The sequence below is a fragment of the Melanerpes formicivorus genome, unplaced genomic scaffold (genome assembly GCF_026170545.1).
Source record: "Melanerpes formicivorus ecotype bairdi unplaced genomic scaffold, bMelFor1.0.p_v2 SCAF_70, whole genome shotgun sequence".
In the NCBI taxonomy this organism is placed as follows: domain Eukaryota; kingdom Metazoa; phylum Chordata; class Aves; order Piciformes; family Picidae; genus Melanerpes; species Melanerpes formicivorus.
In genome coordinates, this window is record NW_027142422.1 from 1680516 (window position 1) to 1696139 (window position 15624).

At 42.4% G+C, this 15624-nt stretch overlaps 1 protein-coding gene across 5 annotated transcripts in view; it reads right to left on the reverse strand.

Annotated features, from left to right (window-relative positions):
• Positions 1 to 3924: 3924 nt before the first annotated feature.
• FRMPD4 (FERM and PDZ domain containing 4) overlaps positions 3925 to 15624 on the reverse strand; it is a 286650-nt gene continuing 274950 nt past the window's right edge. For 3 of the 5 annotated variants that reach the window (XM_068163129.1, XM_068163130.1, XM_068163127.1), the window contains exons 13-17: positions 15115 to 15297; positions 13344 to 13482; positions 11684 to 12745; positions 10076 to 11347; positions 3925 to 8904 (exon numbers count right to left, since the gene is read on the reverse strand). In XM_068163129.1, the coding sequence (XP_068019230.1) occupies positions 7553 to 8904; positions 10076 to 11347; positions 11684 to 12745; positions 13344 to 13482; positions 15115 to 15297 (4008 nt within the window). In that variant the 3' untranslated portion in view covers positions 3925 to 7552. Of the gene's footprint in view, positions 8910 to 10075; positions 11348 to 11683; positions 12746 to 13343; positions 13483 to 15114; positions 15298 to 15624 lie in introns of all 5 variants that reach the window. The other 2 variants (XM_068163128.1, XM_068163131.1) reach the window with 2 other exon arrangements.

The following is a 15624-nucleotide window of genomic DNA, read 5'->3' on the forward strand; positions in this document are numbered from 1 at the left end:
AGAGACAGCTCAGAACTGATCAGGAGAAAGTCAGCTGTAAAATTATCTGTACTATATTTGTGCTTGTAATCTGTTAGCTTGTAGAACTGACCTATAGCAGAGGCCCTAAAATTCAGTGGGGCTGAAAAGCTTTAATCATCCCTACTGAAACATGCTGCCTTTGGAGTAGAAATAAGAGCGAGATCACAGGCAATTTTCTGCTGTTACTGCAGAAAGCATCTGAAGAAAAACTGGAGAACTTAGCATGGGTTTATATGCTAGGAAAAGTTTGATACTGAGGCTCTTCTTTCTGGAAGTTGTCAGACTTTGGGCTCTGATGAAGATTCAAGAGGCATCAAAAACTGCAGAGAGGATGACAGGACAATCAGTCTTAGCCAGACCCTGAAATTCTTCAGGCATCCATGGCCTCTGCATTGCCAAGTCAAGGACAGACTAGATCCTCTGGCACCTCTTTCAGCAAAACCAGGATTCCCATGAATGCTAAGATCACATCCTTCCACAGACACTGCAAGGCTTCCTTATTTATAATGAAGAACTCCACATATGCTGAAACCAAAGCCTGAAGCACTGGCTGGAGCCTCCAGGCTTTCACCATTAACATCTAAATACACCACTTTCAAACCTATCCTGCATACAAGCTTACCATTTTGCACATGAAAATGAACACTCTTAAGGATAAAGCACTTTCCCCTCTGAAGATCAACTTGCAAAGCACTGTAAAAACCACTGTCTAACACCTCAGTGTCTCCTGTATGAAATAAAGATGGCTTTCATATTTGATGTTGCCAGTTGTCTGCAAATTCTGTATTAGAGGTAAATACCTTATTTTGCCCCTTTGCTTACAGTAAGAAACAACAATAATACTGTTGGTTATTGTAAGCTCAATGCCACCTTTGTTGATCCAGGCATGTTGATCTGTTATCCTTTAATGGCAGCTCACATGTGGAATAGATATTGACCTTTGAGAAAGAAACCCACCGGCAATTAATCTTCAGGATTCACAGTCTATAAATGAATCTGTTCTGAGGGTACACCTACACCTTATCACTCCCTGCTGCAGAGATTTTCCTTTTGCAGTAGCCACAGAGGATCTATTCACACTCTTGTCATCACCTTTGGCACATAACATAGCAAAAAACCCCCCATAGCATGCCAGAGTGTGTTCTAATCCTTTCTCAGCCACAGAGTCGCTGTTTCAACTATTGAAGGAAAGCCTGCTGATACAACTCAGCAGGGCTTCTTCCTTTCTGAATTGTTTTTCCACTCTCAAATGACTATGTGCATTTGCTCACACTCTGTGATTTTATACTATTACCTATCAGAAATTATCTAACACAGGTTCTCATACAAACAGTACTTCCAGACTGGTTCTACCAAGTGCTGTGGCAGCTGTTGAGGCAGCTCATCAGAGATGGTACAGTGCCTGGGGAAAGAACAGTAGATATATAGCAGGTCTGTAACTCAGCAGTCTCACAGAAGCAGCACACTCTGTTGGATGTATCAATTCCTAAGTTTTATAGCACGTACTGAAACACCAACCATCCATCTAGATAACCACTGGGTCTGTCAAGAGATACACACTGTATGCTCTAAGAAAGTCTGGACTACAACTCTAAAGGGAGCCCTTTTGCTATTAAAGACACAGAGTAAGGCAAGTTTCTTAGCAGCATAAAGGAATGTGAAGGAAACATAAATAAATCAAAGTGATGTTAAAACACCACCTTCAGCATAAATTATGGCTGTATCTTAACAGAGGCTTTTGCAGCTTCTGAGACTACTATCTCAGCTCCTGATGCCCTTCCAATTCCACTTTTAGAAGTATGGCAAAGAGATCACACAAGAGCATGCCTTATTCTGAGGCAGTGAAGGCAGCTCATGCTGGTGACAATTCAAATCTCAGACAAGGCAAAAAAGTAATCCTGAAAAAATGCACTGATGAAGATTAAATGAACAAGACATATCTTGGTTGGCTGTTGCAAAAACCATAAATACTTGTAGGTAACATCAGTCAGATATAACGTGCTGAGAAGGGTAAGGCACATACAGAGCAAACATCCCCCAACTGGAGCAATAAGGTCCACAGAAACCCAGGGCAATGGAACAACAACATCCAAAACCAGTAAGAATCATAGAATAGAATCATAGAATGATCTGGGTTGGAAGGGACCTCCAAAAGTCATCTAGTCCAACCCCTCTGCAGTCAGCAGGGACATCCTCCACTAGATCAGGTTGCCCAGAGCCCTGTCAAGCCTCACTTTGAATATCTCCAGGGGTGGGGCTCCAACCACCTTCCTGGACAACCTGTTGCAGTGCTCCACCTCCCTGCTGCCTCCAGGGCAAGCTCTACCCTTCCTAACGTGTGGCAGTTCCTGTGCTATTTATGAATTGTAGTAAGCATTTAGAAGATTTTCTGGGAGGAGCAGGAGATGTGAGACATTCATTCTCACTCTTCCTTAACTGTGCAGGCTCAGGAGAAATGATGATTATTATTTATTTTTTTCAGAATGACAAAGCAAACTTTAAAATGGAGCTAAATATTGCCTACTGCACAGACCTGTGCCATTGGTAGCCTCATCTCTTCACAACAGAAGTGCAATTCTAAATCAATACTGAAAGGTTTGCATTCATTGCAGTACCACAGGCTGCTAGGTTAATTCCCCCCCTTCCCCCCATGAAATTAGAGATTCACTCCCAGCTTTTGTGAATCTAAATTTGCTCCATTGCTTCAGAGGTTCCAACAGAAGTGTGGCTGTCAAGTGCCATGGATTTTCACCCACTTGCACCTCCCAAATCCCAGCAGCAGCGACAGAACATTGCAGCTTTCACCTTGAGGCCACTTACAAGACAGTGTCAGCAGCAGCTCAAGTTATTGAAGTTTTATTTTAAATTGTGAGGGCTTTATGCTCTCTGTTGCTTTTGGCCAAATCTAGGTTTGGGGCTGTGCTACAGGGAGCAGTAGCAGCTTGTGATCACTTTCTTTTTGTGTGGAGGAGCTACTCCTGAACTTCAAGTGGCACATAAAGTGTCCAGAGAAGGGCAACAAAGCTGGGGAGGGGTCTGGAGCACAGCCCTGTGAGGAGAGGCTGAGGGAGCTGGGGTTGTGTAGCCTGGAGAAGAGGAGGCTCAGGGGAGACCTTCTTGCTCTCTACAACTACCTGGAGGGAGGTTGTAGCCAGGAGGGGGTTGGTCTCTTTTCCCAGGCAAGCAGCACCAGAACAAGAGGATACAGTTTCAAGCTGTGCCAGGGGAGATTTAGGCTGAATGTTAGGAAGAAATTCTTCACGGAAAGAGTAATTGGCCATTGGGATGTGCTGCCCAGGGAGGTGGTGGAGTCACCATCACTGGAGGTGTTTAGGAAGAGCCTGGATGAGACACTTGGTGCCATGGTTGAGTTGATCAGATGGTGTTGGGTGAGACTCAGTGATCTCAGAGGTCTTTTCCAACCTGGTTAATTCTGTATTGTGTATAAAGCCTGGTTAATGTTAGTGCCACACTTTGTACCAGTTTAGCACTTACTGCAGCGAGGCTCTGGCTTTTAACATCCGCTGTTACAGTGCTGCAGTTGTATCCTACTGAGGCAAATTAACCCCTGATATAATACCACTAACTTCAACTGCATTTCAGTGCAGTCATAGGGTCTCAGATATGAATTCTGTAAGTGACAAAGTTACTCAGGAGCCCATTTCTCAGCTTTGAATAATGTGCTAGTGTAGAAGAGAGTATTTCACATCTGTGGGGAGCAGTGAGGTCATCATGGAGCGTTCTGGATCCTGCAGTGATCATGAACTGATCGAGTTTCAATTAAACAGAAGAAAAAGAAGTGCAGGTATGCAGCTTTATTTCTTAATTAAAAAAATAAATTAGAAAATAGCCTGAACTCAGGAACTTAAACATGAAGACAACTGCCATTTGGTCAAGCTAAAAAATACACAGTGCTTATACAAACATTTATGAAGCATAGTATGTCAGATGGTAGGATCTTAGTATTTCTTTACTAACTTAGTGCAAGAAATAGGTACACACTGCTGACATTTGTCACATGTTGATGACGTGAAGTTGAGACATACCATCAATGCAGGAATCCATTAGGATACCACACAGGAAGACAAGGACACGTTAATACTTGAACAGAAATAGGTTCTGTTAGCAGTAACTAATGTGTAAGGTCATATACTTTATGATTACCAGCAGTTACTGCTAGTATCATCCAGAGACCTCCATCATTAGACAGAAGAAGCAGAGTCATAGACTCACAGACTACCAGGGACATCTTAAGTAGACCAAATTGCTCAGAGCCCTACCCAACTTGCCTCATCCCTGGAAAGTCAAGCTTATCTACCAACTCTCTGGGTAGTCTTTCACCACTCTCATTGTAATAAATGTCCCTCTTTGAGCTTAAAACCAATTACCCCTTAGCCTGTTAGCAATGGGCTCTGCTAAAAAGTCTGTCCCCATCTTTCTTATAGGCCTGCTTCAGGTGCTGAAAGGCCACAGTAAGGTCTCCCCAGAGCCCAGAAGAAAGATGAAAGTACTTACTGACAGAGGATGATTGTGAGTCACCAACACAATATGCTTATGAATACATGTGATTGTAGGAGACTGCAGACAAATTATTTCCAGCAGCTGTGCCATTGTGCAAAGTCCTTGTAAGGCAGCCTTTAAAAGCCTGCATATAATTCTGTGCAGAAAGATTATGAGAAAGACATTCACATGGGACCAGATGGAGAGATCTGAAATACTGGGGGGGCAGAAGCTGCCTTGGTGACTTGGAGAGGTGACTTGGAGCACTTGGCTAGATGATCCCGTTTATCAAATCTGAGACAGGAACATTGTGGCGGTTTATGAAGTCACACTATCAAGTCCAGTAGAGGGTCACCATGGTGGTCAGGGACTGAAGCACACAATATAAAAGGAAGGGCTGAAGGAACTGGTTTTACTCAGCCTGGAAGAGAAAAGGCTCAGGGGAGACTATTGCAACATTCAGCTACCAGATAGGAGACCACAGAAGACAGAGCCTGACTCTTCTAAAGGGTGCACAGTGGTGCAATGAAAGGCAATGGACATTGCTGGAACAGGAAAAATTCTGATTAGACGGGGGGGGGGGTGGGGGGGTGGGGGGTGGGGGGAATAATAATTTTTACCCTTAAAGATTGCCAAATATTGAAGCAAGTGCCCAGACAGGTTGTAGGACCTCCATCCTTGGAGGCTATCCAGTCCTCAGCTTGAAATGGCCCTGAGCAACCTGACCTAATTAAACCTGCTATGAGCAAGAGCTGGACTAGGAGAACTCCAGAGGTCCCTTACAATCCAAATGATTCTATGAAAATGCATTAAAATGGAGAGGAAAAAACTCCACTAGTTAAACCTAAAAGACACCACCACCAAAAGGAAAAAGACCACAGTTCACTTTAGGGAGTAAAACGAGCAGCTTTGCAAACAGGAAACTTCTTAAACAGCAAGGACAACCTTTCAAACAGAATTAGATCAATTTATGAGATGGAGTGGATTGGAAAAGACTGGACTAGCAACCCTGAAAGTGCCACTTGCCTATGAACTATGTGGATGCTTATTTGTGGCAATCCTAACTCTGCCTTGAAACGTAGCACTTCCAAAGCACTGTCATTTTCACACGACCCCACAATGCTGTCAAGGAACACCTATCAGTACAACAATTCATCTTGTTTTCAGCCCAGTATGAAATACTCAACAACCCACAGGATTTCAGTGGTAATTTTGCAGCAAAAGAGCAGCACATGCAGCCCCACCCTCTGAGGTGAGTGTGAGCACTGCATGGGGACAGGCTGTTTGCTGCCCACCACCACCATCATTCAGCCTGCAGCCTACCTCTGAGCTGCCCTCCAGAGCGGATCCACGTGCTAAGTGAGTTAGTCTTGGAAATGAGGTTTCTCCCCTATGGACAACAGACTAAGCTTCTGATACTGTGTCTCTGAAGAAGCTTCTCTGCATTTGGAGGAAAAAGCCCATCTTGGTTTCATGGCAAAGTGCATCACTCTATGTGAGAAAATATAACTTTGGCAAAAAAATGAATTTTGCTACTTCAGTCTTTCTGGTTCAGCACAGGAAACTTCCCGTGTGCTTCAAGTGAATGGGCAGGTGTTCAAAACAGTGATTATACTCTTTGCATGTGGCATCCTGAGAAGTGGACAAAAATCACCTACATCAGTTTGGAGAATGGTATCCTGCACTTTCCACAAGGGCTGCTGCTGCGTGGTGACCGAAAAGTTTAACAGATGCACTTGTGAAAGCCTGTTTGCCAGGTGAAAGCGAGAGCTTTTGGCTTTGGCTGTCTCTCAAATACCAGACTACAAAATGTTTTCCAGAAAGGTTCAGATGGGAGAGATTATTCACAGCTTGCCTTTGTCATCAGTCAGAGAAGAACTGTCTCTAAGCTGGAAATACTTCAGAGATATTTATTGTGTTCTGAAAACTTCATTTTATTTCTAACTTATTTACAGTTGAACATCGAGAATCATAAAATATGATGTATAAAATACTTAACAAAATAGATGCAGTTCATGTTGCTCAGATGCACCATAGGTATATGATGAATCAGTAAACAGCACAGGAATTTCCTGATGGTCCTCTTGTCTCCTTTACCAGTGAAAGGAATGTGCAGACCTGCCCTATACATTTTAGTCTGACCAGCACGGCGTCAACCTTTCATTGCAGAGAGAACACCACCACCGCTCTGCTTTCTGTGTCCTCAGTCCTCCACAGCTACCTTCCCTCTCTGAAACGCCAACACTAATTTCAGTATTGGATACCCTCTGAAGTTGCTATTTTCAATACCTTTATTTTTTTTTGTTCTTTTTTTTGTTTTGTGTTTAAATACAGAAATTCCTAGAAAAGAAGAATCAGATAATTCAGGCCATATGAACAAAAGAGTCATTTATTTTATATATATATATATATATATATTTTCTCTAGTAAGTTATAATAGTCTCTTGGATTTTTAAATGTCTTTTTTTTTGCTATTTTCACTGCTTTAAAAATGATAATTTTAAAACATTAAATATTGTGTTATTTACACCGTGGTTTCACTTCTCGTCTCTGCACGTGGAGCATCCTCCAAGTGAAAACTTGGATGAGACAGAAAGCAACTTCACTGACATGACAGGCTTCGAAAGTCCACTTCATACAACCGTAAGTTTGGCTATGTGAAAAATAGCCAAACATCAATTTGCTCCTGCATGGGAATCGATTTTTTTTTTGGATCTATTTTTTTGTTGTTCTGGTTGTGGGGGGAGAAGGTGTTTTGGTGTTGGTTTTTTTTTTGGCTTTTGTTTTTGTATAAAGAGAAGGACAGATCTGGTCATTACTTTTGTCAGTGTTCAGCCTTTTAAGTTGTTGTGGTTTTGTTGCTGTTTAAATCTCGTACCTATTTTATACAAAATAACAAAATATACAGAGAAAGCTGAGTTTGTTACATTAGTTCATACACACAGGGTAAATAAAAGTTTGTTGTTTGTTTTGTTTTGTTTTTTTAATGTATGGCTTTGCAAAGGTAGATTATGAAGTGACTTTTTGTATTTTATTTGTTTAAAAGCGTTTTAAGAGAACGTGTTAGTGTGCTTACAATAGCGGCCATGGTAGTCGAATGTCGAGCCAAGAGTTTAATGCTAGGGTCACTGGAGGTCTTGCCTGACACTGCTTCTGCAGCCTTCAGAAGACAAATGTAGTTTATCACAACCTCGTCTATCTTAGCTATAATTTCCTGCTGCTGTGTTTCAGAGTTCATGACTTTAACTAAACGCATGCAGGCTTCTGTTAAGCAACAGAGTACTTGAAAGCTGGAAGTCATAGCTAAAAGCATTTCCTCAGGGCTTTTATCAGCCATGGCCATTTTCCTGCAGGCACTTCCCAACTGTCTTGATTCCATAGATAACAGTTGTTTGTACTTAGAAAGCGTAAGGTCGTATGTTTCTGGATGTAAATCTTCTCTCTTGCCCATACTTGCTCGGACCAGTGAGAGTAGCTCATTGGCATCCTTTTGTGCTGCAATAAATCCATCAGGCATGGCGTACGTCTTCTCCTTCATCTCATTTATTCGTGTGATTCGCGCATCGAAGGCCACGTTGTTGAGATTCGCATCGATTTTACCACCCTGTGTGTCAGCACTGTTCGTCTCGTGCGTGTTAACTGCTTCATCCGGCGGGGACTCAGCAGCCTTCGGGGACTCCAAGACTTTCTGCTCATTTTCACTGGCAAATGACTGACCAGCTGGTTCTGCGAGCTCACAGGGGATCTGTGGTTCAAAGAGACACGAGACCTGATGGCTCTCTTGGTCATCTCCGTCATCATTGTCATCGCTTCCTCTGCCTAAGAAACAATAGCTAAAGGGACCACGACACCTCCAAGTGCTGGTGTCCAGCTTCCGCAAAGGCAAAGCTCGACACTGCTTGGAGTCATTCTGACTGACGCCTGTGCCTGAACACCTCTTACTGTCTTTTCTATCAGTGCTGACATACACAGAACTCTGTGAGTAACTTTTTGACAGCTTTTTGCCCAGGGGGAGTTCCACCTTTCTCTCTGGTTTGGATTCATCCCTTCGGGTGTTGTCCAGGCATTTCAAGCTGGCTGCGGCTGCCTTCTTTTCAAACAGCATCTCGATGCCTGCAGAGCCTCCAATGATGCTGCTGCTGCGCCTCAGCACTTTCCTGTTGTGCGGCATCCTGAGGCTTCCTCCTATCATGTTGCATGGCCGTAAACTAACTGTTGCCCCACAAGCCTGATTTACTTTGGGAATGTCACAAGAGTCTTGATTTTGACTTGGCACCTTTGATTCTGATAGCATGGATGATAGCATGATGGAGTCAGCTAGAGGCTGTCTAGGAAAAGCTGTAGGCATGCCTCCTTGTCTTCCTTTTTCAGGCTCTGTGAAAGCTACACTAGGGGTAGTAGAAAAGCAGACAGAATAATTAAGTATCACTCTGGTAATACTCAGAAACTGAACTTTTAAGCATCTTTAACAGTCAGGACAAACGGATTCCTGGTATTCCCCAGTGGTCTTCACTCCTCAAAATATATCACAAAAAAAGCATTGCTAGTTCCTTGTGTGTTTTCTATTTCACCAAGATACCTCTTACCAATCTACCAACAAACTATAACCTATGAATAGTTCATTGTTCATTCTGCTACAGCAGACCTATTTAAAAATAGGAATAGAAAATCATCAGTAAACCATCACAGACCTCCTCCAGTGTGTGGATTTCCATTAACTGTTTGCGTATTTCCAGATTAAAACACCTTCTTTAACTCCACGTGAGAGTGTATGGAAAGGTACATTCAGAGCAATTTTGGTTTGATTATATGTGGTATTTTAGGAGAGAATTGACATTTCTCGCTCTGTTCCATTTTCAGGCATTCACACACTACTGCCACATGTTGGTTGCAACCCAGGAAGACAGAAACCAATTGAAAGTATTTTCAGGACCTTCTCTGGAAAACTGCATTTTTTTTTTCATAACAGTAGGTTCATAAAACCTCTTAAAAGGGGAACTTAAAAATATGGTAATAGTTCCACGTGTAAGTTATTCTTTAAGGAAACACCTACTGTCAGATGGTGAAGTAAATACACGCTTAATAAGGTAGCAACATTTTCTCACACTTAGAGCATTTTATACCTACTGGCATGCTTTTGACAATCTGCTAGAAGAGCATATAAAATGCATAATAAGTGAATCACAGGTTTTTCTCTCCTACATTAATACACCTTGTGAAGTCATTTTATAATCTAACAACTATCCTGGAACTTAACTGTGGATTCTGGAAAGGCTTGCTAAGACTGAAAGTGAGGCCTCTCTAAAAATTGTATCCCCTCAAGTATTTTTAACTGCTATTTAACTATTGAAAAAAAAGTTAACTGTTCTTTGCAAGCAGCTCATATTCCAGCATGAACAAGTAAAAGCAAGAGATACACTGAAGGTCTAATCCTGCTGCCTGCTACAGCCTGATGTAGTTTCAGGTAAGGGCAATGCAAACGTCTCCCCCAGACCTCAACAGCAGCATGCAGTTTCACAAAGCAAACACAAGAAGCGCTTTATTACTGCTGTACCTGTAGTTTCTTTAATCTTGGGGATCCGATGACATCCTTCTCTCAACGTGCCGAAGAGCGGCTCAGCATTAATTGCCGAGTGCACGCCGGGCACCGTCATCCTGTGGCACACAGCTTCGGGCTGCTGGTGCACGTCCTTGTACGCCGTTCCGTGGCTGGGGAGAACCGCAGCTCGTTCGTCTGCTGGAATATAGGCAATGCCCTTCATTGATGGGTCAGAGATAATGTGCTTAACGTCAGAGGTACAAAGGGGGGATTCCACAGGGGTAGCACACGTGCTGCTGCCTGTGCTGCATCCTGCATCCACTGAAGAGCACTGAGAGCTTTGCAGTGAGAAATGGCCTTCGCTTTGCAGAGATGACATGCGCTTAGCCAAGTGATATTCACAAAGTCTAGCCACGCTCTGCTCAGCTTCTGGAAGTTTTGAGGGATGGTCATCTGCAGATAAATCAGTATCTTCTATGTCGTTTAGGTCTTTGCCTGAAGACACAGGAGTCATATCCGACAGGAAGGTTTCACGTTGGCTAAGCCCCGAGGTATCGCCCTGATCCCCCTCAGGGTCCACTTCATCCTTACAGTCATTTTCTGTTTTACCAAGGACAGGAACTCGTGGAAAAGTCTTCCCGTTCACTGTTTCTGGTCCTGGCTTATCTGCTGCCCCATCATCAGCAGGGTACCATCTTTGGCGGAAGGCAGTTCTCTCCACATTGAAAGTGCTTAGGCGTTGACTGTCTCTTGCTGAGAGAGTTCCAAATTTAGCTTTTAGATCTTCATCAGTCTCTGCTTTTTTAGTTCCCTGTTGCTTTTTCACAGTAGCATTGCCATCAGAGGGTGCTTTTACTTCACTGTCTGCCATCTTATTTTTCCTTTTACTAGTGCAAGAATATACCAAGGATCCCATGTGCAATTTGCTAAAATAATCCGTGACAGATTTTGTTTCCATGGTCTCTGGCTCCATTTCCATGTTATCTGAATGAAGAATCTGCTTTGAAGGCACAACTTTTGACTGCAGGTCTGCAGCCTGACGACCAGCCAAAGGCTGCGAGGGCTTCATGCCTGGCCCTCCAGCCTGATTCTTAGCAATAGGAAATTCAGTCTGCTCTTCCACAAGGGGTTGGTAGCCTTCACTTGTGGTCAGAAACATGCGCGCAGTGTTTTCCGACTGTTTCTGTGCTGCGGCTAGTTCAGAGCTCTCAGTCATTTCAGAGGAATTTGTTTCATTGCCAGAATCTGAAGATGACTCAGGGCTATATGCTCGCAGGATAGCTACACCTGCAAGCCACAAAAAATAAGAGTCAATTAAATGACAGCAGCTGAAGCACCTGGCTAAGTGACAAGCAAAGGGGGTGTGTTAGAGACAAAAATATGCTTTGCAAGAACACTTTGACTTTATTGCACAGTTCCCGGGACAGGTAGGTTAATAACATAATGGTAGTTCCATTAAATAATATGGAATATGGTGTATGCAAAATGATGGCCAAAAAAAACTGAGGTAAACCAAAAAGAAAACACCAGACAACCCAGCCCTCATGAAATGGAGCATTTCCAAAGCTAAATGGATGAGATGGAATGATTTTCAATGAATAAATGTAACTATGGTGAAAGAACCTGAATTGTCATTCGTCTGCTGTTCCTCTGAAGCAGCCAAAGCTTCTAGTGCTTGAAGTGTAGAGACTACAGCATCATCTAGCCCCTTCTCACACTTCCCCTCTGTATTAGTAGGGACAGCATCGATAAGCGACACTGGAATGTCATCATTGCCTAGATTACTGGCTTGCTCCTTGTTGTCTCTAGGTTGTGTTGCTTGATTCTGAGAGTCTTCCTCATCTGAACTGTCCCTGAAGCCAGGTGGGGGAGCAGCAATGGCCATGTTTAAGGTATGCAATAGGAAATCATCTTCATTATCATCACCTTCTGGAGGTGGAAGTGAAGTCAAATCAATAATGTCATCACTAGAACCAGAAAGGCTGAGAAGAGTAGGCCTATTGATTTCTCCTACCATAATGTCTTCTTCACAGCTTACTTCATCCTCATCTTCAGCATCATCTGTGTTTTCTGCATAACAAATATCATGCAGCAAAGGCTCTTCTATCCCCTCCGCAGCTCCGAATATTTTACCGTCGTTTATAGTTGCGTAAACAGAATTTGTAGCAAACTGAATGCTTTCAGCATCTGGTGACAACTCCAGGCCTTTCATGTCATTGGCATTACTAATATAAATGGCTCTTTGTTTTTCTAGTAGTTCTGGACTTTCATCCAAAAGCCTTTCATAGCCAAGAGTCTGGGGATTGATACCATCCAAGGTGTGATCTCCAAAAATAAAGGAAACTTTAGCTCCCCTGGGGGAATCCTGTGCTTTCTTGCTAGACTCCAAACCTGAGAGTGACAGCAGTGAAGGCTGATTAAAATTTCTGCTTTCTTCTGCTTCAGTGGCGTCACTTTGCTTGGCCAGATGTTGATCAAATCCACCTGAATTGTAAGTGTTTTCTATGTACAGATGTCTGTGTTCCTTTTGACATAACAGACTTTCAGAAACATCTACAGCCTTCTGTTTTGGATCAGCAAAGGACATTTGAGTCTCCTGATCTCCTTCGGAGAGGAAAGTGGTAGCTTTTGATAAACAGTTCCACTCAGAAGCAAGGAGATTATGCTTCCCCCTATTTTCAGTTCCTGTAGCATGATGAAATAAAATCAACATTGTGAAATTAAAAAGCAAAGCCAAGTAATTTTTAAACAATAACATGGTTATGCTGAGCAATAAACACTCTGAATAGAACAGCTGAGCCATCAAACACTTTAGAAGAGCACTTTCAAACTCTCTTCTGCTCTAAGTTAAGTATCTGTTGATTTACTGACCTAAAGTTTAACTGGTTGTTTTGTACTTTAGAACGTAACTAAACCTCAGCTAGATACAAACGCTGCTCCAGGAGTGGTAACACAAAACGAAGCCCCCAGCTGGTTTCTCCAACATCAAATGTACTCTTACAAAAGACAGATGCACATAAAATTGTAGCACTCATAGGGAGCATGCATATGTTTCATTATAGTATGAAAGAAACTAATCACCTGGTTTATTTTACCATCAAGATGCTATAACAGGCTGAATATTACAACATTATACGGATGAATTGACCTGCTGTGGTGCTAGGTCTGAGCCAGGAATCAGATCCCATTTGGCACAGCCTTGTGTTTATCTGGAGGTGCACTGGTTCAAGTCAGCTTCTGCTTTCTGCATGGGACCATGGTTAACAGACTGTGCAGTGAGTACCTGTTTCCCGGCTCCCGGTATTTTTCTTGTTGGCCATGTTAAATATCGAGCGCCTTGAGTCAACCAGCAGTCTATAGTATCCAGCTGTGAGGCAAGCAAGATTCATTGCATCTGATGACTCCATCAGCAGAGTAATAGGCTACGAAGAATACAACCAAGTCTTGGTTAAGGCTGTTCCTCCTCAGTGTGTTTACCTGCAGACAATACTACTACACATCACAAATGCCACACTGAAAAACATATACAAAACCTTTTCCTCACTTCTAATATCGTAGTATTGAATACTTATAAAACTCACTGGAGTTGCAGTGAGGTGGAAGACCACTGGACATTTTAAGAGCTAACAATTTTAAGACTCTTGCTTCATCATTTTTCTTACACAGATGTATTCTCTCCAAAGCATTGTTTGCTGTCACTCTGAAACTGCCCAGGGCTAAGAACCTGGCACATTCAGCACTAGAATCTTGCAGTAGTATGGAAATCTGCAGAATTTCCCTGAAAACAAGGTGCTCTAAGCTCATGAAAAGAAACAAGATATAGGAAGCAGACAGGGAAAGTTCAGGTTCAGAAAATGCAATAGTGAGATTAAAGCTATCACTACACAGCAGCACAGCAAACACTGCAGCGATGGCTGAAAAGAGTTCAGTGTTTGTGGCCTGGCATTAACGAAGGGACAAGCAAGGAAAAAAGCAGCAGGTGAACAGAGACAAAAAGAATGGTAAAAGATCCTCAGAAGGGAGATCAGCAAAGAAAACAAACCCAAAGCATAAAAAAAGAAAATCAGATCAAACAAAACTGAGAGACCTCAGTGCTTTGAAAATCTCTGGCTGCCAGGCTAGTGAGAACCAAACATAAGGATTCCATGTGAAACATACTTTCTTTCATTCCCTTTTCTTTTGCCATGATATATAAATTTTGTTGCCTCAAACTTTTGTTCAGGTCTCTGTGGCTTTGAATGCCCCAAGCTGTTTTTCTCAAGTTTATTTTAAGGTGTCTAGCTTCTATGACTCCTAGGGAGGAAATGAAAATGAAGACCTTACCAGGACACATAGCCAGCCCATCTGATCACTTATGGTTTGTAGTGACTCTTCCTTCAAACTCTGATGAATGCTTTAAGCAATACATGAAGCCTTTCACTTCAAAGCCAACCAGAAACCACGCCAAGAGGAACCAGGACAATATAATATTCAGAACTCTACTCATTGGCACTAGATGCCACAGACACAAAGTGTTAGTGTCAAGTGGGATTTAAGAGAAATTAAATTACTATAAGTAGATGAAGAGCATCTGTGAATATATTATGTAGGGTAAAGCACTGAATTGGAACTACAAGGGCAGAGAAAGAAAAGCCTTGGATTTTTATAGTTTATTCCATTTTTAGGCACTGTGGGGTTAGTTGCAGTGACCTTTGAGGATAAAGCAATGGATTACAGGGGACACTGGTCTGATGTAGCTGGTGATTTCCTCCAATAGTAATAATATTGTCTCTTACACTAGAAGGAGCTTCTAGTCCATCAATGAGCTGCAAAACAGGCAAATTTCACCATCACCACTTCTCAATCAAGGAAGACAACAAGAAAGCAAGAGAAAAGTCAAAACAGAATACAAGTGCTGCAAAGCCCCAGTCTGGTACACAAAAGAGGTAATAATGCACCCTCAGGACAGCGTTGACATGAAGATGTTCATAACAGCATAGCTTGGTCAAATACTAAACAAACCCAAACCCACTATTGAAAGATGTTATTATGAATATCATCATCAACAAACTTACTTTTACATCTAAGACATGCAGCTCAACTCTAACGTTGCTTTCATCCTCTGTAAACATCTCAATCCTGTTCACATGGCTGAAGTCTGCCAGGAGAGCCACCAAGTTTGTTTTGGTGTTTATCACGTGACTGATCCCATACCGCGGCCCTACTAACAGAGTCACTTCCGAGCGCTTTTCTCCCTGCTTTAGCAGAAGAGGAAAAGAAAGCAAAAGTGAAAAACAGTTGATAGGTGCTGGATAGTGTCAGAAATTGCCACTCTTTATCATTTTGATGATGCTACCTGTGCATGGCATTTCTACACTAAAAATGATTGTGCTTCTTCTCTCTAAGAAGATAGACTATACAGGAGCATCCTCGATTCATGACAAAAACCAAAAGCAAAGGAATCTGCTGCTGGGTACTGACTATACACTGCTTTTCAGATGGGTGCTGGGATAGACAAACAGATGGATGGATGGATGGATTTTTCAAAAGAGAATCTTTGCCATTCAGAGTTTTCCAGGCTGATA